The following is a 25,812-nucleotide window of genomic DNA, read 5'->3' as shown; positions in this document are numbered from 1 at the left end:
GGTTTTAATGAATCTGGCCTCTTTCCCTTTAACAAATCGAAGGTTACTTCAAGTTTGAAACTGGCCCCAAGCAATGTCTTTAACAAGCAAACTCAGACAACCGCTTCTTCACCCTCACATTCCGGAATAGCCCATGTCTCTCCTCATACAACCCCCAACCCCCAGGATACTCCACAGAGCAATACCACTCCCCCAACTGATTTTGATAAACATCTCACTCTCCCAAAGGTCCAAAACCGACCCAACAAGAGAGTAAGGACTCTCCTACCGAAATCTGCGTTAGGTGAGGATATATGAGATATCCTACTCGAGAAACAAAGGAAACTTACTGCAGAAAATGAAATGAAAGAAAAAAGGAAAAAAGAAAGGGAGGAGAAAAAGAAACAGCGAGAGGCGGAAAAAATTGCGCGCCATGCAATTCGCGATGAGAAAAAAATCGAAAGAGAATTAAAAAATGAATTGCTGAACAGAAGAAAGCAGAACGTTTTATGGAATGCCTACAAAGATGTAATGCAACTGACAGAGACAGTGACGAGGACATGTCTGATTCAGAAATTCCATACGATGACAACGAGGACGAGGATGGTGATGTGTATGAGGATGATGAGGACATTTGTTCTGCGTGTTTGTTTGGTGACATTGATGGTGATGAATGGGTGGGGTGCTCTGGTTGTCCACGGTGGTTTCACCAGAGCTGCATTGATCTTGACACCTTGACCATAGACCAGATCATCGATCTTGACTTCAAATGTCAATTGTGCTGACTATAACATGTTTTTAACACATTTCCTAACACAGTTGTTAGACAATGTTCACTGTTTGAATGTTACTCATATGTTCTCACTAATTTAAAGTTAGTAGCTTGTGAGACATAAAAGACATTTAAACACACACTGATTATTATTTGTTATGTTTAAACAGATGGACTATCCGTTCGAAGTGCTGTTCAATCAACTTCATGCCTACAGTGGGCCGCCGGGAATGGGAATAAATACGAATGCCCTTGAATACACAATCAGTACAAAACCAGTTGCTGTATTTTCATGTATAACCGGGTAATTGGATTTGAAAAACATTATCAATGATACGTTTAATATCACTGTGTATCCTCAATATAAAATCGAAACATATGTAGACGTATGTATGTTACGTGTTTATCATGTCTACACAAACTTAACTTTTCTCCTACTTTATTATATCTACCACATTTTTCATGTGAAACCCCTGCCATTCATGGCCTTATAGATGGATCTCGAACCTGACAACAGGTTCGATAGGAATGCTATAAAAATCACTGTACCAGAAGCATATGAGATACCAAGCATATTCTTAGATGCTGAGGTTCGGCCAGGGCCAAATCGACAGCTTGTACCAGATATCGCTGGAGCCCTGTCGGGCGCGTACCACAGCAGTTGACATCAGTATTTGGTCCACTGTTTAGGGACAATAAAATATTAAGAATAACACCCTTTTATACGGGTAGAATGTTACACGGTGGCCCAATCAGAGGTGGAGGCCCAAAACTTGATTGTTTTTATTTAATTCGTGTTTTGCCGGAAAGGCGTATCTTGCAAGATGTTTTTGAAAGTTTAAAGAATGCAGGAATTGATGGGGACAGTGATTGGTGTTAATTACTACTGACTGGAATGTATTGCTAGATCTTTTGCGTGTAAATTGCATGGTTTTTTTAAAAATGTTGTGTGTCCGGGTACTGTCGCACAACTGTCCGGATTAAGCCGACAGCGTCTGGTTACTACCAAATCAGTCGTTAAACAAGTAGTATAAATCTCAGTCAGACTAAGGCGTTTACAGAGTTTACATAGATTTCATTATAAACAGCAGTTGTCTCCCTTCATATCTTATAAGTCTAGTCCAAATCGATGGGAATCGCTGTGAGTTGTTCAGTTTTCACTGTTATGTGTCCGGCTACTGCTGCTAATACTCTAGTTGTCGCAGGATTGCTTTTGATGAAGTAAGTTTTGATTCATGCTAGATGTAATGGCAGTAGGGGTCATGCTAGTTTTAAAATGTTCTAGAACTTACTGAAAAGATGAATGCTTTAATATTTCCCTGATTACACATAACATTCAAATGAAATAGATGACTTTTTCAAGAGCGATGAATATATGTTATGTAATTTGCATCTGTAAACAGCCGATGCGGGGCGTGGTGTTTCTGATTTCCCGATGTTTTCGCGTGCCGCGATAATAGAGAGCCTATAGAGAGTCCCGGTATAATCTGTGGGATGACTTCACACTTTACGACAGACTTATTATAAAATATAAAAAATGTATAACAGCTAAATAACAGCCCAGGTATATGGGATATCTGTTATAAACATTTGCGTTTTAGTGATAAGTGTTTTATCCTTTTACCCATTTATTAAACATGAACTTCGTAACACTGCTAACAGAACATTTTCTTCTAAAAACAAAAACAAAATTTAAAATATTCTTTGAATCAATTCACAACACAGCATTTATCAGATTTTTTTAGGCACGTCCAATATCGTAGCAAATTGTGACATTAAGAATATCATTTAGAGCGTTTAAAACAGTGATGAAGGGTGTTATGATGTTTGTTCCGGAGTTCTAAGATATTGTGCAACGTGTGCGCGAAAATCGAGGGTCTCCATCGAAAATATATATTTTCTTTCTTTCACTATGGTAATAAACTAGATAGCAGGACTGTAAACCATTAAGCATTATAACTGATACTTACACTTGTATCCTTTGAAATGAGAACAGTTTTCGATAAATGTACAGTATATCCACACTTGCTTGTTCCTTTCCCACGTAGTCAACCGTTTGAGAGTTGCTTCCCTTTGGTGATACAGTCCGATCTCCTCGACATTTTCCGGAAATGCTGATCTACATATCGCAGTTAGATCTAGTGTTCGTTTCCTCACGGAAAGACCCAGCGAGTTAAGGAGGGAGGGGGAAATGATTTTCAACTGACAAAGAATAATACAAATTTACTATACAACGAATATGAAGATATCAATTAACGTAATATTTTAATCACGGTGGAAATTATTTTACTCACGTGAACGGTTGGTTGGCAAAACGTGTCCTCGAATTCCCTCTTACGATAAAATTGTATTTCAATGCAGGATATGGATTTTCGTAAGCGTAATTGTATTTTGTATTACCAGAGCCGTTTTTGGAGTAGCATATTGTCGTGCAGCTGTGCATACTTATATTACGTCTCTATTCTGTTCCGATATATATTCATGAAATGACTATATCATACAGAATAAAATAGGAGACCACATATTTATTTATTATATGGTCTCTGAAACAATCGATGTGACTTTGCAAGTGAAGTGATGTCATTACTGCCATTGGCAACTGTTCACCATTCAAGTTTTTCTTACTGATTGTATCCTGTAGACGCAAGAATGACAATTTTCCAGTAACTCGCATCAACGGAATTTTATTCTTTTCATGGGAAACAATGATGCGTTAGGGGTACATTGGCAAATGTAGAATATACGTTCCACGTTGATCGTTAGCCATTGTGTGAAAGCCTAACTACATGAGTGGATGAGGTTTGGAAAACTAGAATAAACAGAAACAATTTGTAATATAATTTGATTATAAAATACGATGCGTTGACAGAATATCATCGCTGAATTCATGTTCAACAACTTTGAAAACGTTTGAACATTATTTGAACACTTTCAGCAATATTGCGTGTAACAATAGCAATGTGAGGCCATGAACTTCAAAGAAGACTATTATAGATTATATTCTTTATTTAATAGAATTAAATAGTAACAGTGAGATAATAAAGATGCACGACTCACATTTGTGTTCCTGTGTGCTACATTGATATTAACAGTTAGAGGAGATCTCTTGACGGTATGGAGGCTGCTAACACACTGAAGCATGGGGTCCCAGTACCACATGTGCTTTTGTATGGTCACATGACAGGAAAGTGGTAGTATGGGATATGAAACATAACTTAAGAAATCTGCAAAGGTTTCTGTGGAAAGCTGAGCTTGAACCCTAGATGGCTGGTTTACTGAAAAGGTAGATAGATATCTGTCACTGGTATGAAGTTACAGCTGCACTGTGCTACGTAGGCAGTACAGATTAAGAAAACATTTATGATGCATTTGAAAATTATGTAATAATATCTGCATGAGAATGAATGAGTATGGTTTTACGCCGCTTTTAGCAATATTCCACCTATATCACGGCGGGGAACACCAGAAATGAGCTTCACACATTGTACCCATGTCCCGGGTCTTCGGCATGACGAGCCAACGCTTTAACCACTAGGCTACCCCACCGCCACAATCTGCATGAGAAAATTGTACACAGTATATATCAACTATATGGATCTTGCATTAACATATCCCTAAGTTGAAACAAAAGAATATGCAATAGATTTACCAACGTTCCAATGCAATTCAGATCTGGACTGCATGACAGCTGTGAGCAAATGCTCGACTCTGGGCCCCATTTCAGAAGGCTATCGTAGCGCTCCGACTGTCGTAAGTGTATGTGACAGTATAGGGGGTAAGTCTATGTTAATAATAATAATGGAATGCGAGTTCGAGACAAGCTCCAGAATGCCCAAATTCAAGACAAACTTCAGGCCGAGTACAAATCTCGCTTAACGAAAATCTGGAGCTCAGAGCTAAATGCTCGAAACAAGGTCAAAGCTACCAATACGTCTGCTGTGACAGTCCTTCCCTATTCCTTTGGAAATGTTGATTGGACAAAACAAGACATCTTAACAAGAGTCTTGACCGCCTGACCAGAAGGATCATGTCTGATAACAGAGCACACCACCCTCGCTCCTCACTCAACCGTTTACATATGCTAATCAATTCTGGAGGTCGGGGTTTGATTAATGCGGAGGCTCTTCATGGTAGAATTGTATTGTGTACTTTTGCACATATTTATTTATCGGATGATCCTCTGGTGATGCATGTCAAGACTCATGATGAAAGCAAGGAATTCCGCAGTCATTTTAAGCGTGTCAACGTTGTTGGACAGAATCTGAAATTTGAGGTTGATTTTGCTGATGGCAATGTACTGCTGGACGGTACAGCAATGGGAGTAAACCAAGTGAAGTCCTTCACCAAGTCTGCCCAGAGTCGGTCTTTTGTGGAGAAGATTTCTGAGAAACCATTGCATCGTGTGTACATGCAGTGTGTGGAACAGAATAGCAATCGAACCGACTCCTTTGCCTGGATAAAGTCGGCTGGTCTTAAATGTGAAACTGAGGGCTTCCTTTTCGCTGCTCACGACCAGTCACTTCCCACTCGCAATTGCCTATATGTGATTCTTAAAGAGAATATTGACATGAAATGTCGACTATGTAATGAATTTACAGAGACTGTCCAACACCTTGTCAGTGGATGCCCTTTTTTGGCACAAACAGCATATCTTATAGACATGATGACATGGCTCGTTGCTTTTACTACCGTCTCCACCATGTCTGTGGCTTTGACTCCGAGGTCCATCCATGGTACGACCCTGAACATATCCAGGGCGTCATGGAAAATGATGCTTTCAAATTTCTGTGGAATAGGCCCATATACAGCCTCAGAAGAATTCCTGCCAACAAACCTGATCTTGTCTTGTTTATTCCCATCGCCATCCATTTTTATAAAGCCAATGAATTTATTTATATCAATGAATTTTCTATCTTTTTGACAGCAATTTGATTGGCAAGATTCCGGAAAAGCATGATAAATATGCGGACCTCGCCTTTGAAATGTCTCGCTTGCATCCCAATTACACTGTCGTCAGACTCCCCATTGTTCTCGGTGCCCTTGGTTTGGAACTGCCTGATCTCTTGGCGCAGATCAGGAGAGTGCCCGGGTTCTCCACCGGGAGTACAGCCCTTGTGACACTCTGGGTAATGCAAAAGGCTGCAGTGCTGGGGAGCCTTCATATTCTCCGAAAAGTTCTTGGTGGGTTCGACTAGGCAGTGTTTCCTGGGAGAAGTCCCATTCGCTGTCTGGGCTGGATGAAGAAAGTGGATCGAATCAGTACAAATTTGGTGTGCTAGGTTTCTGACTTGCCGCTTGCCTAAACATGTGATGTACTCGAAGGATGTTCTTGAAATTTTGTCTGGTTGAGTTATTATTTTGGAAAATTTGTTTCTTTGTTTTATTGTGAGAGCCCCCGACCACACTTCATGGAAAAACAAAGAACACTTTGGATAAACGTTTTGTAAAATAAAACAAACGTGGATGTGCTAACATTGAACGATTTAAGGTTTCTCAGAATGTACAGCATAGAATTACAGTAGAGGTACGACTGTCGCAACGCTACGATAGCTTTGTGAAACGGGACCCAGGGCCAGAACAGAACAGAACTTTATTACACTCAGGCCGATATCCTCGGCATGAGTAACTGAGTGAGTTAGTAAGGTTTAACGCCGCTTTTAGCAATATCCCAGCAATATCACGGCGGTGGACACCAGAAATGGGCTTCACGCCTTGTACCCATGTGGGGAATCGAACCTGGTTCTCCGGCGTGACGAGCGAACGCTTTAACCATTAGGCTACTCCGCTGCCCTCTCGGCATATAAGGTGCAAATGACAATATATGATAATATCATGGCGGCATAGTAGTTCGCCGGAAGATTTGACAATTTGTATGATATATTAACAAAATTTACTGAGCTTTTCATAACAGATATCTTTTTACATGTAAAGAGTGATTTAAATTTTAACATATTTGGTCTTTTTATTAAGGAAGCTGGTATATACACAGATCTTTCTTTTGTAATATATGTAGATTTAAAAATATAACGACACTCATCATCCACATCATTCATACAACATTGTTGACAATTGACAAACCAGTGACTGATATAATGAGCAAGTTACTGTCGGGGTGCGTAGAATTAATATAACCAGTTCGGCTAAACAAGTCGCCTCTTACGAACAACACAGCTTACTTAAGACTAGTTGCAGCCCTAAATACCCCTGATTTCATAAACATCAGAAATAAAGTAACATCATAACGTTTTCGTGGCTATCAGAACGTAACTACACTTAAATTGTATAGCTGAGTATTATACTTTGCATATAGGGCGCGATAGGGTAGCCCAGCGGTTGAAGTGTTCGATCGTCACGCTGAAGTCCGGGGTTCGATACCCCACATGGGTGCAATGTATGAAGAACATGTCTGTTTTTCCCCCGCCATGATAGTAAGCATCTTCACATTTGTTTAAAAGAGATATGGTATTTGGAATAATATATGTCCGGGCTCTCATAGTTTGCACAATTGGAACTTAGCGGCGGGCTGAAGGGAGGAAGTTGTATTCCTAATGTAAGTGGTGGGTTGGATAAGATATCATTCTGACAGCTTGAACACTCAGATTTGACTCCAGCAATTTTACTTGCAGTGTTAACAATTTTGTCTATTTTAGATTTGAGACAAACTGAGTGATATTGCGGGATTATTGCTAAATGCGGCGTAAAACCCAACTCACTCACTCACTACTTAACATGTTACCTACACGTAACGTATGTCACCAACATCCTAGTCAATATCCTATTATAGTACAGATGTGATAATTTCTCAGTTTTGTAAATTTTCCAGTTATATGACGATGATCACGATCGAGTCTGGACTCGACAATCCAGTTATATGACGATGATCATGATCGAGTCTGGACTAGACAATCCAGTTATATGACGATGATCATGATCGAGTCTGGACTAGACAATCCAGTTATATGACGATGATTATGATCGAGTCTGGACTAGACAATCCAGTTATATGACGATGATCATGATCGATCATGATCGAGTCGATGATTATGATCGAGTCTGGACTAGACAATCCAGTTATATGACGATGATTATGATCGAGTCTGGACTAGACAATCCAGTGACTGACATCATGAGCATACATCAATCAGCCACTTGGATACGATGACATGTCAGCCAAGTCAGCAAGCCTGCGTAGCCGCCAATGCAATCCAGTGATCAACATCATGAGCATCGATCTACGCAAGTAGGATAATATGGCGTGTTAAATTTGTCTGACCCGATTTCATTTGTCGTAGACGAATACTAACCCAGGGCCCCGTTCACAAAGCTATCCTAGCGCCACGACTGTCGTATCTGTAGCATAGACTTACGACAGCCGTAGCACTACGGTAGCTTCCTGAAACGGGGTCTGGGCCTTCACATGTCTATTTGCTCCACAGGGGCTTGAAACGCTATAGACCCAGACAGTGACAGTACATACCTTGATGGCAGAGTACTGCACTTTACCGGGCGCACTTTTTCAGATTAATTAGCGCTGCTGGGTTTCCCTAACCCTAACCTCTAACCCTAACCCTAACCCTAACTCCCAACCCTAAGGATCGTAAAGGGTGCCTAACCCTAACCCCTAACCCTAACCCTAAGGATAGTAAAGGGTGCCTAACCCTAACCCCTAACCCTAAGATCGTAAAGGGTGCCTAACCCTAAGGATAGTAAAGGGTGCCTAACCCTAACCCCTAACCCTAAGGATCGTAAAGGGTGCCTAACCCTAAGGATAGTAAAGGGTGCCTAACCCTAACCCCTAACCCTAAGGATCGTAAAGGGTGCCTAACCCTAAGGATCGTAAAGGGTGCCTAACCCTAACCCCTTACCCTAAGGATCGTAAAGGGTGCCTAACCCATAGGATAGTAAAGGGTGCCTAACCCTAACCCTAAGGATCGTAAAGGGTGCCTAACCCTAAGGATAGTAAAGGGTGCCTAACGCTAAACCCTAACCCTAAGGATCGTAGAGGAGGGTGCCTAGGATCGTAGAAGGAGCAGCGAGGGCTGCGCCCGGTAAAGTGCATTCTAGCCTGGCAGTTTTTAGCGTTACAAGCCCTTGTGGTTTGCTCAGCAATGGATTAACGTGTTGGTTGGTTATTGTTTGTATACAGCCCTAACCACCCTTGAATACAAAAGTCGCTTGGAGTGCAGTCGTTGTTATATTCAGATTCAATAACGAATCAACACTGACATTGTTCAACAGCTCGGTAACCATCGACAGCTAGGACCAATGAGAGTTCACGTTACGTTGGTATTGTGTCACGTGGCACAAGTATTGTTGATTGATCTATATTGCGTGAACAGAGACGGGACCTGGCTAGATTTTGAACCTGTTGCGCAATCTCCAGATGAGCTGAGTCACAAGGTAAGGTCTAGTGTGGAACAGTAATGGTTTTAGATTTTACCCAATGTTAAAACTCATGCATGTGCTGGTGAAATATACTGATGGAAACAAATAAGGGAACAAATGCACTCTGTCTAATTCAGACCGGCTTGGGACCGGCTAAAAAGTCCGAATTAGACAGCAGTCCGAGGTACACAGATTTTAATGGAGTTGACAACCCGCAGGCGCTAAAGAACACTTCATGATTGTCAAACTTGTAGTATTCTGCCAAGATTTGTTGATCCAGTGTTCAGCGTCTAACACATTAATGTTCTTTGAGAGCTCAGTCACACTGCTGCATGTGTAGACGCTTTCCTATATTCATTCCACGATTTTCGTCCACACTGCAATGCAAAGCTTGCAAAGAGACCTGGAAATGAATATTTGATCAGCTATACTTTCATGCGTTTTCTTATTTGTTCTCATCGGTATATATCCACACCAGATGCTCCGTGTCGTTGTGTCAGTACTTCATGATATTGTCACAGGTTGGCATACTTAACTTACAACACTTCCATGTACAAATACACAGGTGTACAACAGCAATACAACAGCAATACAACAGCAACCTGGATTTGTAATTCGATTTTTATTGGATTGGACAAATTACCACAGATGCGAGAACAATACTGTGTATATGTCTTTGATTACCACAAAGGGACTATTAGTGACGGTACGTGATTTATGGCTTATGGGGGTGGTGATGATTGTTATAGAGAAGCATGTGCAACATTGATAAGCCCTCCTACAATCTCTGTACCAAGAACAGTGTACCAAATGGATGTCCCCACCTCTGAATAAAAATAAAAAAACAAAACAAAACACGCACGCACGCACGCACGCACGCACGCACGCACGCACGCACGCACGCACGCATACACACACCACCCCCTAGCCATTAATTAATTATAAATGGTCCCGTAGCAGGAATTCGACCTGTTGAACAAACTTTAGCACTAAGTCCGAGTGCGTTAGACAGACAGACACTTGTTTAAAAATAGTCTTAATTGGACAAAGAATTGGAATGGGTTGTCACAGCACATGTAGACAGTGAGAATTGGTAACATTAGACACCATATAACAAAGGGACGCGGCCCTCGACACAGCGCTACGGTCTCACAGACCTGGCTAGGCTTGCTCCAAGGCTGTATTAAAGCTGAAGCTGTGCTAAATGCAAAGCCCAGAGACAGATAAGGGGACAGTACGGAGTGAGTTAATATTTAACGTCACATCGACAACATTTAAGCCATATTGTGACTACAAAAAGTTATGTACTAAGAATAAACATATGTATACTTATTTACAAACCTGCCAGCGAAGGACAGTATAACGAATAGATAGCACAATTCGATTAAAACTAGCTTCAGTTCAGTGTAAAATGTTAACTCATTTCAAAACAACACTATATAACATCGGGCTATAGATCGCCAACAACTGAAGGTAGATCACCATACTAGTGACCATGGGAACTTACAGTCCATTTGCTTCCTGCATGGACCCTAAATGGTTTTATACCATCCCCCAGTCGGGCCGGGCCGGGCCACCGGGTAATACTAAAAATGGATTGCAGAATATTAAAACGAAACCTGCACATTTGGGTCGATACACTTCCTGCCTTCACAAATGCATAGTTTGATTGAAAATGTATAGTTAGTGGTGAAAAAACCCACACAACAACAATAACTACATACCGAGATTCCCGTAGAATCAGAATAGAATTGTCTCAGGCTGAATCAGCACAGGATGCTTATGTTAAAGAGACGTGGATATCGGCGAGTGTCAATGGGCACGACATGATTATGTATATTAAAAGAAATGTTTGAAATCAGAAAACTTTGTAATATGTTATAAAGGATCAAACAAAGTATGCATTCACAAACACAAAAATTCTTATGTGTTTTCATTGTAAATAATACCAGCCCAAATCAAATAGCCAGCGCGTATGCATATGCTTATATTTACTAATACACATGAAATACAAAATGGTATTATATCTACCTAAATACCACTTCATAAAGTAAAAGTGAAGCCCCATTCTCTCTCCATTCCCAACGATTTAGGAAAATAAAGTCCTCGGAAATCAAAATCCGCAATCAAAAGTGTTTAGTCTCTGTTCAGCCCGACTTGGCCCGTGCTGTCAAAAACACCTTAAACCCTCACACATGTATCCTGATTGCTGTCTATATCTCTAGAACAGAGTTATATCTACCTAAATACGTCTTTATAGAGTCTCAAAGCGTTGTATTTGAAGCAAACACGTTGCTTAAAGTGAAGCCCTATTTTCTATACATTCTCAACAACCACACAGTATCACAGTCATGCTTTCGGTCTGGCTTGGCCCGGGCTCTCAAGCGCACCTTAAACCCCACACATATGTCCTGATTTGTGTTTAATTCCATAGATCAGCATTATATCTACCTAAATATCACCGTGTGATGGTACAAAATGCCACATGTAAAGAAAACTGCTTCGTTACAGTGAAGCCATTTTCTCTCTCCATTCACAACATAGCCTCAATCAAAAGTGTTTAGTCGCTGTTCGGCCCGGCTTGGCCCGTGCTGTCAAAACAACTTAAACCTGACACATTTATCCTGATTTATGCTTAAATCCATAGATTAGTATTATATCTACCTAAATATCAATGTGTGATGTTACAAAATGCCACATGTAAAGATAACTGGTTCGTTAAAGTTAGCCCTTTTGTCTCTCCGTTCACAATATAGACTCAATCAAAAGTGTTTAGTCTCTGTTCGGCCGGTGGTAGGACAATAGGCCCACAATGACATAACACCCTCAGACAAAACACCCCTGGGCTAAATGCCCCCATGACAAAAAGCCCTCAATGGGTAGGACAAAAGGTCCTCAATGAAGAGATGTAATAGAATACCAACAAATCTTTTTTTTCATTCCCACATGAATACAATATAATATAACATTCAACATTAAATAGCATATGTAACCATGTAATCATATGATTCCGTGGTACCTACGTTTCCGTGGTATTTTCTAATGACATAATTTCTCACGAGCCACACGCCAAATCGCGCCACCTATCGATTGTTTACGTTCATCAGTTGATCGGCACAGCTGTGAGCAAAATATGTTCAGACTTTCATCAATTTGCGTACATACAGTCATCTACTATTAAAAACTAATGCAACTTTGAGTCTATTAATGCTGAAGAAATGTGACTATTGTGCTAATTCTACAAAATCGATTACTGTAATACAATTTAACAACTTCGATATTACTGTAAACCTACATTGACACTCCCGGCTCGGCTGTTGACAATGTGTAAGATTGTGACATGTGCTGTGCGCCCGTAATTTGATCTGAAGGAAATACCACGTAAACATATGACGTCACCAAGTTGTGCACAATGGCTGCCTGTCGTCTGATATGGACAACAATGAACTTCAGAATGACAAAAGTGTATTATTGACATTAAATGATACAAAGGTATGTCGTCTAACACTATATTATGTTTATATGACTTGGCAATATGAGCGATCATATTCATAGTCGTAAATTTCTAGCACATACTTCACAAATGTAAATCACCAAGCACATAATGCAGTTGTGCAGTTGATACTTGTGCTACAGTTCATACCAGTCTAATATTGTGTCCTATACCAGTCAAAAGCGAATGCTGGGAACACCGTCACCAATAGCCGGCCGCTGGATTCCAAACTTTAAAGAAGGTAGCAGGAAATCAGCAATTTATTTAAATAATAATAGCGCTGACCATCTTAATAGACCATCTTAATAAACACCATGTTCATTGACATACCACAATGAGTACCTGCCCAACAAAATCAAACATAAGAGGAAGTGACCAATTTGAGCCAGTTCTCTGAAACAACATTTAGCAGACTTCATTCCATTGTTAAAATAACAACGTCATCACTAAGGAGCCTGTAACAACTATCAGCAGTGGGAGGAATTGCTTAGAAAACATCATGTTATCACCTGTCAACTCAAAATATGCACCGAGGGTGTTTTATCCTATGGGTTGAAATTTGCAAGGGCTTTTTGTCCTGGGGACATTAAGCCTAGGGGGTTTTTGTCCGAGGGTTTTTTATCCCAGTGAGCTTATTGTCTACCCACCGTTCAGCCAGACATGGCCCGTGCTGTCAAAAACACCCTAAACATCACACATGAATCCTGATTTCTGTCTATATCTCTAGAATAGAGTTATATCTAACAAAGTACGTCTTCATAGAGTCTCAAAGCGTTGTATTTGAAGCAAACACGTTGCTGAAAGTGAAGCCCTATTTTCTATACATTCTCAACAACCACACAGAATCACAGTCATGCTTTCGGTCCGGCTTGGCCCGGGCCCTCGAAAACAACTTAAACCCCACACATATGTCCTGATTTGTGTTTAATTCTATAGATTAGTATTATATCTACCTAAATATCACCGTGTGATGTTACAAAATGTCACATGTAAAGATAACTGGTTCGTTAAAGTGAAGCCATTTCTCTCTCCATTCACAACATAGCCTCAATCAAAAGTGTTTAGTCGCTGTTCGGCCCGACTTGGCCCGGGCTCTCCAAACAAACTTAAACCTCACACATATATTCTGATTTGTGTTTTAACACATAGATTAGTATTATATCTACCTAAATATCACTTCACAGAGGCTCAAAACGTAGTATTTGAAGCAAACACCTTGCTGAAGGTGAACCTCTCTTTTCTACATATTCTCAACAAAGACAGAGTATCACAAGCATTCGGTCCGGCTTGGCCCGGGCTCTCAAAAACAACTACTGTAGGTGTGTGCACGTATTCATGTGGCCACCATCTGGTCATATACCAACGGATTCGTGGGTTCTTTTAAATGGGTTGTGTACTGTACACTAAGGGTTGTGACAACACTGAAAGAGTCTGCACACAAGGCTGACTTCAAGGTTTTTACAACCAGTCACAGGTGGGCTCGATCCCGACACCTCATGCCCGCTGGATCACTAGCCTGGCGCCTTACACAGCCTAAGCCAGCTCGCCCACCACGCCCACCAACTGTGGGTCTTAATGCATCGAATACCTCACAGTCAACGAACTGACTGACTAACGGAAGACAAACCTTGCTAAACACAAAATAAACCACATGTGAAATACGTTTCGTGGAAACAGGTTTCAGCCACAAACGATGTTCGCTCAGGTCATCAGATGACACAGAAGCAAGTTAATGTATTCCAGCATAAGATCATACACACCAAGATCATATCGTGGAGTAAATATGAAGTAGACTAGTGTTGAGCTATTGTCATCGCATGTGATGCTTTTTTTCAGGTACTGAAAATGTCTCAAGCACAAAAAAGAAAATTCCGCGTGGGCTCAACCGAAGACCCAGATGATGAGGATGAGAATGTGGATGTGAAGAAGCCGTGTACATCGACTCGAGATGGAAGAGCACTGGACACAACCGATACAAATGTGTCTTCACTGTTGTCACTACCTGGCGCACCAGTTATTGAAATAGGAGAATATAGTTTGAATGTCATAGATTCTAGTGCATTAGGCGTCACAGTCATTCATAGAGATGGGCGTGTCCAGCCATCAGGAGTGATACATCAAAGTGTACCATCTGAAATGATGGGGGAACAGCTTGGACCAAATGAAGTGATGCATCAGCAGCCCGAGTCACCAGGAGTGACGCATCAGCAGCCCACATCATCAGGAGTGACGCATCAGCAGCCCGCATCATCAAGAGTGATGCATCAGCAGCCCGCATCATCAAGAGTGATGCATCAGCAGCCCGCATCATCAAGAGTGATGCATCAGCAGCCTGCATCATCAGGAGTGACGCATCAGCAGCCCGCATCATCAAGAGTGATGCATCAGCAGCCCGCATCATCAAGAGTGATGCATCAGCAGCCCGCATCATCAAGAGTGATGCATCAGCAGCCCGCATCATCAAGAGTGACGCATCAGCAGCCCGCATCATCAGGAGTGATGCATCAGCAGCTCGCATCATCAAGAGTGATGCATCAGCAGCCCGCATCATCAAGAGTGATGCATCAGCAGCCTGCATCATCAGGAGTGACGCATCAGCAGCTCGCATCATCAGGAGTGATGCATCAGCAGCTCGCATCATCAGGAGTGACGCATCAGCAGCCCGCATCATCAAAAAAAAAGAAAAGAGTTATGCTACAGCAACCCAGATCATCAGGAGTGACGCCACAACACATTGGTGATGTATACACCTTTTCTTGACATACACACCATTAATTTTGTTGGTAAACAGCTCGATTATGGTGTAATATTCTGAATATTTTGCATACTTTTCTAGAAACGGCAGGGTGAAATGACATATTAAAAAACCCCAAAACCCAACTTCTAACAGGAAAAAGAAACTCTTAAAAAACAAACACATAGGCCCAAAATAAAGCAGTATATTTAACGTTTTAAGTGTACATGAGTCAGTTAGGCTTGAACATAGATGAAGGACATTCGACACACGAATGAACACATGTATTGTTGTCATTGTCAGCATTAATTCAGTTTACTCAATGCACATGTGACGCTTTCTCTATCAAATCTATCCACGCAGCTCGGCGCAAAACGTTCGTGTCGACGTCGATAGACACGTTGTCTCCCATCCTGTTGTTGAAGGAGGAAACGCATAAAATAAGAAAAAAATGGGGTTTACGGACGGAAAGCATTTCCTGATGGTTTGGCACGTCTATAACTTGGAAACCTTTTCCTGCTTACACTTTTCATGTATCATTTTGGGGTGCGTTTTCCCACAATACACAACAACCACGACATGTTTAACGGGATTCAAACATAGGAATTGTCTTCATGACGATTGCTGTCAAAGTATATTGAAATTAACTGCTGAAAACGCCTGTGCGTTTTAGTGCTGGGACGGGTACTCGGGTACTCGAATCCGGATCGGGTACAGCTGGAATCGAGTCCTGTTGCTAGGAATCGTGTACCCGGAAAAGGAGGAGAGAACTCTGTAATGACAAGGAGAGAACTCTGTAATGACAAGGGCAGACAATAACTTGTCTTTTTCAATATTGACGTAACACACATTTGCATCATTGGCATTGCCGATTAATGCAGATTATTATTAACGACTGTAATATATCTGCCTATGTTCAGTTTCAGTGTCTTATTGACATCATTTCAAGTTTTTCTATAAACATTTCTGTCAACTAGTGATTGGATATTCAGAAAGTTGACAGATGCGCGTTATTCCTTACATTTCCGGGTACTCGATTCCGATTCGGATAAGTACATGCGGGTACTCGATTCCATTTTTTCCTACCCGTCCCAGCCCTAGTGCGTTTCTTCTTTTGGAAGAATGTACTATATAAATGTTCATTCCTTTTATATTTAGAAATACATTAACTGTAAGAAGTGAGTCCAAGTATTTACATGACACCCATATTCTAAATTATATTTTTTATTCCAGATGATCGCTTTAAAAATATCCGCGGTAAGTATAACTCATACCTGTAAATTCTGTCAGCAGTTAGTGACTGTTTACGGGACCCAATCAGGACACGAATCTGTTCTAATCTAATCTGATCTCAAGTCATAACAAAATCACAAAACTATGATTCCATCTCACATATATGTTGGATAACAAATTTCTGAAATAGTTTTCTCAGATACCCATGTTATAGCATGTTACAATTATGATTATCTTTCAGATGCCACGGAGGATTCACTCAAGCATGACGGAACAGAATACGTGTCTACCTATGCTGAGAGGTCTGCCCTGAGACTGTTGACAGATTGTGGATGTATCTTCCTAAAGGGGATGTCAGGATCTGGGAAATCACGGCTGGGTCGGCGGTTACTAGAAAAGATGTCTAAGATGGAAGGGAGGACTCCTCTCTGTTGACTTCAGCAGATGAATGGTCACTCATTCCGAAGAATGGCAAAACTGACAAGTCCAGAAGTAAAAGTGAACGTTACATTGTGATGATTGATGACATTTTTGGCCTGACAAACTTTTCACAATCACATTTTGCCGATTGGACAAGGAAGTTTGATATAATGTGGCCATCTATTGAATCTGGCCACATCTTTCTGATCTTAACATCCAGATCTGAAATCACCGCACAGTGTCAGTACCGACTAAACAAACACAATCTCATGACAAAGATCTGTCATTTTCTCATTGATGACGGTGAGTATACTCTTCAGAATAAGGAAAAAGAAAAAATGTTGAAAGTTATTTGTCATGGCAAATTTTCTGAAAAAGAAGTAGAAGAAATTGTCAAAATGAAAACAGCCCTTGGGTTCCCACAGGTTTGCACTTTCTTTGCCAGAAGCAGGGAAGTGCAAAAGAAGGGGTTAAGCTTTTTCAAGAAACCCAATGAGTGCGTCCTAGAGGAAGTTGATGCCCTCAAGGAAAGTGATGGTTTGAGTTACCTGGTTCTTTTGCTGGTATTGATGAGTGATGGGCATCTTAATGCAACCTCTCTTGATCAAAGAAAATGTACATCTGAATTTAAAGAAATGGTTGAGATGTTGAAAGAATATTGCCCAAATCTACCCACACGTCCAAGATTATTTGACATCAAAACAAAAGCAGATTCACTCTGTGGTGTTTATTTAAAGCAAGGCCAGAAAGGATATGCTTTTCAGCATCAGTCTATATATGAGTCTGTTTTGATCAGCTTCTCAGAGCAGTGTCCCAGCTCTTGCATCAGAACATTGCCAAGTGATGTCCTTGGAGAAGTGGTAAGAACCGAAAGACTGGATGGAGAGATAAATATTGTCTTGATACCTGAGGAAAATTATGATGTATTTGCTGACCGCATCACAGAGTTGCTTTTGTCAGCTGAACCTGAGAGCAGTGGAATGATAGTGGGACATCCTTCACTCAAGCACAAGGAATTTCTATCATTCTTGGTGCAAAGATGGGCGAAAAAGGGGAAACTGACAAGCATTATGCAGAGAAAATATTTTGATGAATTGTCTTCATATATCCGTGAAGATGAGAAGATTAGGTTTTTCAAATATGAATATTTATTGAGTAAATTTGTAATGGAAAGTAATCATCATCTGGTACAAGTTGTTGTAAATTCGATTCCATCGCCTGAAAAATTCAAAGACACAATACAGGAATGTTTGCCTTGTGCAATTTATGTTGGAAGTAACAATTTTGTCAAATGGCTTCTTGATCATGGTGCTGAGTCAAACGAGAATTGTTTTATAGCTCTATTCATGAATTCTAGCCAGAGTCTTAAGAACGACCTCGTTGATAGAATCTTTAACGGTTTTATTACTGCTTACGTGAGGGAAAAAAGACTACGCTACAGTCCAGAATTAGGAAAAGGATGTGCAATTGGTCAAAACATGGCAGAAATCTTACTGTATGCAGTACACATGGGAAACACACACATAGTCCAGTTGACAGTGCACATGTTAAAACACAAGGACGATTAACCTCAATGTAATCTCAGAGATATTATCATGGCTCTCAGATAAGATGCAAACACATCATCCCAAACTCACTGTGTTTAGCAGCACGGAATGTTTAAAAGAAATGATTCAAATACTACTTGCAACTGGATGTAAACTTCATTGTCAACATCTCCTTTTGTCAGCCTCAGCTCACTCAGATGCCACAGTTCTGAATCTTTTACTGAATCTTGAGACAGACATTTTGCAGACGAGGAATTACGTCGATGCCAACAAGTACTCCACCAAATACGCAACACCTCAAGAACAGGCAGCAGCTTATGGTAGCACTGAGTCCTTGGATATATTGCTGAAATATTCCCAAGGTATAAGCCAGCGTTTTAGGGTTGCCGCCGCGAACACCTTCTTGCTACACAGGGCAGCACAACATGGAAACGATAAATGTGCAGATTTCTTATTAGGGAAAGGTTTTCAGGTAGATTTGAAAGACAATGATGGCAATACCCCATTACATTTGGCTGTTGAGAACAGTCACCTTGAATGTGTGAAAATGCTTCTCCAGCATAAGGCACCTGTCAACCTGGAAAATCGTGAAGGACTCGTACCTTTGTCAGTCATTGAAATCGTGAATCGTGAAATAGTGACAGCTCTAGTTGTGGCAGAAAGTATCTTAAATCAAATGGATGGAAAGGGTAGAACAATTCTTCACAAGGCTGTTCTATGTAATGATTTGGAGACTGTAAAATTCCTTTGCAGCAAAGTAGCTGATGTGAATATTCTTTCACAATGCGGTTCACAAACTAGAAGTGTTGTTCACCTAGCCTGTGAGTATGCTGACATAGAAATACTAAAGCACTTGTGCACCTCAGGAGCACGGATTGAAGCAGTAGATGCTGACAAGAGACCAGTTGTTCACATGGCAGCATGCTCTCGCGTTGATGCTTTAGAGAAACTCACATTTCTCATTGATGTCCAAAAGCATCTTCCTGATGCAGAAGACAAGGATGGCAGAACAGCGATATTTTCAGCAATCGACACTCATGTCGATACTAATGGAGTTGAAATATTGGAATTCCTACTGAACAGAGGGTTGAGTGTGAATCACAAAGGTGCCAGTAAAGACAACATTTTGCTGTGTTTACTTAAAACACCTTTCAGACACGACAACATCATAAAAATGGTTGATTTATTGGTAAAGAGGGGCGTTGATCTAAATGCAATGGATTCTCGTGGTACAACAGCCCTTTGTCTTGCCATTGAGGATATGAATTATGATGCAGCGGAGCTAATTCTCAAGCTCATGGAAATACAGACAGAGAATTCGATCCAAATAGAAGAGATGGTTTCGGAAAAACATGTCTCCACTATGCCACCGAACAGAGGAAATCTGAACTTTGGGAACGTTTTCATGATACACCAGATCTTTTTTCATATTCATTTTCTCAGTATTGCTATCTTCAAAGACCTTGCATGTTGTATTGTGCAAGAGCAAACTACACGCTGACCGAAAAGCTTCTTGAGCAAGGTGTGAATCCACACCTTCAAGATATAATGGGTAGAAACCCTCTTCACTATGCTGCAGGGTGTGGTAAACCTAAGACTGTGAAACTTCTTCTGGAAAAAGGCGTTGACCCAAATGTAAGGGATGGAATGGGATGGACGCCCTTTTATATGGCTGCTATACACGAAAGATACAGGACTGTAAGTGCCTTGCTAGACAGTGGAATTGATTCAAATATACAAGACAATCAGGGAATGACAGCACTTCATTTAGTTGTGACGGAGAGAGGCCTCACTTTACAGAGCTTAGAAGCAAACAATGATTATACAGAGCTATCTTGTCTTGGTCCTTGTGGATTCCTCAGGTTATTTTTAGAGAAGGGTGTTGACCCAAATATACCGGATAAGCTAGGTAGGACAGCTCTTCACTATGCTTCAGATCATTCGGAAAACTCCAGTGTCAAGCTTCTGCTTGATCACGGTGCTGATCCAGATGTTCAAGATCTATGGGGCATGACGTCCCTCCATTGTGCTTCTACCAAAAAAGGCTCAGTATTTAAGGATACACTTCCACTGCTACTTGAGAAATCGTTAAAATTAAATGTTCAAGATAGGCGTGGAAAGACAGCACTTCACTATGCTTCTGAAAACAGGAGTAGTGGTTTGAAGCTTCTACTGGACCATGGTGCAGATCCATGTTTACGGGATCAACAGGGCATGACAGCCCTCCACTGTGCTTCTATAAAATGGAGATGTAATATAGAAGCTTTTCAACTACTGTTAAAATCAGTCGTTAACCCAAATGTCATTGATGAGCAAAGGAGGACAGCACTTCACTATGCATCAGAAAATTCAGACAAAGAGATCGTCAAGCTTCTTCTAGATCGTGGTGCTGATCCTTCTGTACAGGATCTGCAAGGCAAGACATCTCTCCACTGTGCTGCTGCGAATAGGTACGGGGCCTTACAGACACTGATCGAGAGAGGAGTGGATCCAAATATTCTTGACAAGAAAGGAAGGACAGCACTTCATTATGTCTCAGAAGGTGACTCTGAAGATTCAGTGAAGCTTCTGCTTGATCGCTGTGCTGATCCAGGTGTACAGGACCTGCAGGGCATGTCAGCTCTGCACTGTGCTGTACACTGGCGTCGTTACCGGTCTGCTGTTTTGCGGATACTGCTAGAGAAAGGCATATACCCAAATCTTCTTGACAAGCATGGAAGGACAGCTCTTCACTATGCTTCAGAAAATTCGATGAAAGAGTGTGTCAAGTTTCTTCTAGAATACAATGCTGATCCATGTTTACAGGACCTACAAGGCATGACATCTCTCCACTGTGCAGCAAAGGCCAAAGACAACAGCTGTGATATTTTGGAGATACTGCTAGAGAAGAGTGTGGACCCAAATGTTCTTGACAAGAAAGGAAGGACAGCTCTTCACTATGTGTCAGAACATTCGGACAAAAAGAGTGTCAAGCTTTTTCTAGATCACGAAGCTGATCCAAGTTTACAGGACTTACAGGGCATGACATCTCTCCACTGTGCAGCAAAGGCCAAAGACAACAGCTGTGATATTTTGGAGATACTGCTAGAGAAGAGCGTGGACCCAAATGATCTTGACAAGACGGGAAGGACAGCTCTCCACTATGTGTCAGAACATTTGGACAAAGACAGTGTCAAGCTTCTTCTAGATCACGAAGCTGATCCAGGTGTGAAGGACATACATGGCATGACATCTCTCCACTGTGCAGCAAAGGCCAGAGACAACACCTGTGATATTTTGGAGATTCTGCTGGAGAAGAGTGTGGACCCAAATGTTCTTGACAAGACGGGAAGGACAGCTCTCCACTATGTGTCAGAACATTTGGACAAAGACAGTGTCAAGCTTCTTCTAGATCACGAAGCTGATCCAGGTGTGAAGGACATACATGGCATGACATCTCTCCACTGTGCAGCAAAGGCCAGAGACAACACCTGTGATATTTTGGAGATTCTGCTGGAGAAGAGTGTGGACCCAAATGTTCTTGACAAGACGGGAAGGACAGCTCTCCACTATGTGTCAGAATGTGACTCTGAAGACTCAGTGAAGTTTCTGCTTAATCGCTGTGCTGATCCAGGTGTGAAGGACTTACATGGCATGTCAGCTCTCCACTGTGCTGTACACTTGCATCATTACCGATGTGATGTTTTGCCGATACTGCTGGAGAAAGGCATATGCCCAAATCTGCTTGACAAGCAAGGAAGGACAGCTCTTCACTATGCGTCAGAACATTCGGACAAAGAGAGAGTCAAGCTTCTTCTAGATCACGAAGCAGATCCAGGTGTACAGGACTTACAGGGCATGACATGTCTCCATTGTGCTGCTAAGAATCGTTACAGTTACCATATTTTGGAGATACTGCTGGAGAAGAGTGTGGACCCAAATGTTCTTGACAAGCAAGGAAGGACAGCTCTTCACTATGTGTCAGAACATTCGAACAAAGAGAGTGTCAAGCTTCTTCTAGATCACGAAGCAGATCCAGGTGTACAGGACTTACAGGGCATGACACCTCTCCACTGTGCAGCAAAGGCCAGAGACAACACCTGTGATATTTTGGAGATGCTGTTGGAGAAGAGTGTGGACCCAAATGTTCTTGACAAGAAAGGAAGGACAGCTCTTCACTATGCTTTAGAACAATCACCAGTCAAAAACATAAAGCCGGTTCAACACGGTGCTTACACAGATGTACAGAATTTGTTTGCCAATATACCTCTTCATCCAAAACCTCTTCATCCCAGACCTAGTGACATTATACCTCTTCTCACTAAAACAGGTGCTCGTAGGACAACTATTTACCGAAGTGAATTCGAACAAGAATATGGAACACTACTGTGTGAGTATAGAAGGATGAAAATGCTGGAGATGCTTCTCAAGAAGGTCAACCCAAAAATACATGATCACGAAGGAAGGACAGCTTTACACTACGCTGCACAGGCTTCACGAAATGAAACTTTAGAGATTCTTTCAGAACTTGGGGTCACTGTACATAAGCAAAATGACCAGGACAGGGCCTTTTTCCGGTCTGCTGCTGACCGCAGCTACAACAGGTGTGAACGAGTGAAGCTGCTACTCAGACGGGGCGTCGACAAAACTGTTCGAGACAGACAGGGGAGAACAGCTGAGCAGTATGCTACAGAACTATCAGATATCAATCCGTGACTTCTCTGGAGATGGTACACCATTCGGCACAGAATTAGAGAAAAGCACGGGAATGTCGAGAACAATTGTGGCCATTCTGGATTATTGTAAAGTAGACAATGCAACCCAGACGTGAAGGGGAAAGAAGGAACGGGAGGGTTTCGGCGGTATTTATATAGTAGCACTTGGCGGTGGGGTATCCTTGTGGTTAAAGCGGTAACGCGTTAAAGCGTTAGGTCATCACCCAGAAGACCAGGTTAGATTATCAACATGGGTACAATGTGTGAAGTTCATTTCTAGTGTGAACCAAATAACTCCATATTGAAAACAAGCCCCAGTGAGCCGGCAGTACCGTGACCGTGTGGAAATGTTACCTTTGCTTCATATACGGCTTTGGCATTGGAGAAAGGTCAGGACGGAAGACAGAATAACTTGGTCAAGGGACAGTGAGACAGTCTATCAGTGTGCTGTTCACTAATCTTGAACTGTTTCAAATTAAGCTTGTAGATCTAACTAAAGCTTTCTTTCAGCGTCTGCATGGGTTTTTCGGAACGCTCATGAATAAATTAAGTTCCTTGGTCCTCTAGAGTTATTACATGTAAAGGGTTTTTAGAGACAAATAGATATAGGCATGCGCAGTATGGCCAAACAAATGGAGCCCATACAAACCTGTGTACATTCCTTTTAGTTCTGCGATATATATTCTCTTTACAATGTGAAAGCTGGTTATATGTAGATCATACAGGGAACGAAACAGACAGCCTGCAGTTGTAGATATTGTGCTTCAGTATGATACGGCCATCAAAATGTCTTTTCTATGGGAGGTAGCTGGTTAAAATTGCATTGTTATGTCATAGTGTTGTCATAGAGTAAACCATTTCAATGAGTTTCTGTAAAACTTCATATATTCAAACAACATAATTGTTTCCATATATATCCAAAGTGCACCGAAATTCTATCCACTTTGTCTGTCTAATGTATTCAGCAATCATTCGGTGTGGCCCTTTTATCATAGACCCCCCTCAGGGCAGGACCCTTAATCTTCAATGCCATCAGTAAATGTCATTTAATGGTGTAGCCACGGTCAGCTTGCGCCAGCTGCTTAACAAAATATCTGACCATGGCATTTACGACAGGACAAGGAGGATGGCATGATGGTAATCTCAATCTTGTTCAACAAAAGTTGATTTTCGATTACGACTTAGTTGGTGGTAGATATGCTCCTGCTGGGATGGGACTATTTATCTGTGCTTGACCAAGCGATGTACCCGAGAAGAAAGGCCAGAGCCGACATAGCTCGCTAGCTTCATCTTTGATTAATTAGTTTAAGGTTGGCGTGGATGCGTTTGCTAATTGCCCACTACTGCGCTTGACATGCGGGCTATAAACAAGACACATTATGCACTGCGACTTGTACGTATACGGATTTTCTTTGTTATGAATAATTTGTGAAAAATATAAAAATGTATGAAGAAATATATGCACTGTAATAGTTACATAGGCACATCGAAAATGACCCAAGTCTTTGTCTGTGTTTTAAACGGTGCTAACGTTAAATTTTGCAATTATAATGTAACCTGCTTGTGACAAAGGTTAGCTCCCCTTAGGCTCCCAAACCTTTCTCGAACCCTCTGGGTCAGATTACACTGGAAAGGCCCATGCGATTGTTGTACCTATCAGAACCCTGTCTAAAAACAGAACAAGTCTAAAAATGCATTCCATTGCCCTTTATTGAATGTGAGCAGGAGCTTAATTACACACTTTAAACACTGATTCACAGTGAAGACCACTGTCACATGCAATTGGTTTTGGTTTTCAGCAAGTGATCTCATGAATGATGTGATATGCTGTAATATGAGATGCTTATGTGTATTCCTTTGGATCTGACAATGTACAAGCAGGACATTATCACCAATTCTTGGTTAGCGTTTCAATAACAACTTCGACTGTATCACTAGATGTTTATTGCAGTTATGATGGCTTCAGTTCTTTGATGCTATTATTCGTTCTTGTTTTGTTTGATATTTTATACATATATATATTTTTGTATGTGTAACAGCCAGTGTCCGTGTACGGTTGTGAAGTATCAATTTCTGTGAAAAACCGTGATGTGTGAATATAGTAAGAAATAGTGAGGGTGGATGTGATAGTTATTGTTTTTATCATAACTTGTTTTATATACCATTGTTAGTATTATCAATTTTGTATATTAACTTTTCTTAGAATGACCCGTGATGATTGATGATCCGTGACTGCTATGAGACCTTGTTTACACTCTGTGGTTAGTGTACTACATATGATCTTGTATGTAATGAACTCTCTATATATTCTTCATGTATATCATAAATGATATACATAGATATGAACGAATAGTTTTCATCTTATTATTTATATTTAAAGATTTATTTATGCTAATGCATTGTTAGGGCTAGCTGTATTCTAAGAATATGTAGAACGTGTAATACGTGTATATGTAAGGCATGTTATGCCTTTATGCTCAAATAGTTAATTATATTTATGTATATTTTCAGAATTATCAAACATTCCTTTTTATTGGATGAATAAAATGGCTGCC

General features: G+C 41.0%; 3 protein-coding genes across 3 annotated transcripts; all 3 read left to right on the top strand.

The window, feature by feature from the left end:
* Nucleotides 1-14,691: 14,691 nt before the first annotated feature.
* LOC124288686 (protein piccolo-like) lies at nucleotides 14,692-17,031 on the top strand. The gene is made up of 3 exons (XM_046725258.1): nucleotides 14,692-15,366; nucleotides 16,597-16,620; nucleotides 16,838-17,031. Exons 1-3 carry the CDS (start codon nucleotides 14,766-14,768, stop codon nucleotides 17,029-17,031), a joined length of 819 nt encoding a protein of 272 aa, XP_046581214.1. The 5' UTR covers nucleotides 14,692-14,765.
* A 5-nt stretch (nucleotides 17,032-17,036) lies between these two features.
* On the top strand, nucleotides 17,037-18,584 carry LOC124288676. The gene has a single exon (XM_046725248.1). The coding sequence runs from the start codon at nucleotides 17,112-17,114 to the stop codon at nucleotides 18,582-18,584; it is 1,473 nt and encodes a 490-aa protein (XP_046581204.1). The 5' UTR covers nucleotides 17,037-17,111.
* Nucleotides 18,585-19,865: 1,281 nt separating this feature from the next.
* On the top strand, nucleotides 19,866-24,031 carry LOC124288613 (serine/threonine-protein phosphatase 6 regulatory ankyrin repeat subunit B-like). Its single transcript, XM_046725173.1, has one exon. It carries the CDS (start codon nucleotides 20,031-20,033, stop codon nucleotides 23,256-23,258), a length of 3,228 nt encoding a protein of 1,075 aa, XP_046581129.1. The 5' UTR covers nucleotides 19,866-20,030; the 3' UTR covers nucleotides 23,259-24,031.
* The last annotated feature ends 1,781 nt before the right edge of the window (nucleotides 24,032-25,812 follow it).

The sequence above is a fragment of the Haliotis rubra genome, unplaced genomic scaffold, assembly GCF_003918875.1.
Source record: "Haliotis rubra isolate DU_JTF1 unplaced genomic scaffold, ASM391887v1 Scf1112, whole genome shotgun sequence".
Lineage (NCBI taxonomy): Eukaryota > Metazoa > Mollusca > Gastropoda > Lepetellida > Haliotidae > Haliotis > Haliotis rubra.
The sequence above is the reverse complement of the archived record's forward strand: the minus strand, read 5'-3'. Positions and strand labels throughout refer to the sequence as shown.

Bases quoted from the DNA above. Each gene is read 5' to 3' on its own strand.
- LOC124288676 (XM_046725248.1), top strand. From the start codon at position 17,112: ATGATTGATGACATTTTTGGCCTGACAAACTTTTCACAATCACATTTT.
- LOC124288686 (XM_046725258.1), top strand. From the start codon at position 14,766: ATGATGGGGGAACAGCTTGGACCAAATGAAGTGATGCATCAGCAGCCC. The intron at 15,367-16,596 runs GTGATGTATACA...TTTTTATTCCAG, and splicing joins AGTGACGCCACAACACATTG to ATGATCGCTTTAAAAATATC. The intron at 16,621-16,837 runs GTAAGTATAACT...ATTATCTTTCAG, and splicing joins TCGCTTTAAAAATATCCGCG to ATGCCACGGAGGATTCACTC.
- LOC124288613 (XM_046725173.1), top strand. From the start codon at position 20,031: ATGTTGTATTGTGCAAGAGCAAACTACACGCTGACCGAAAAGCTTCTT.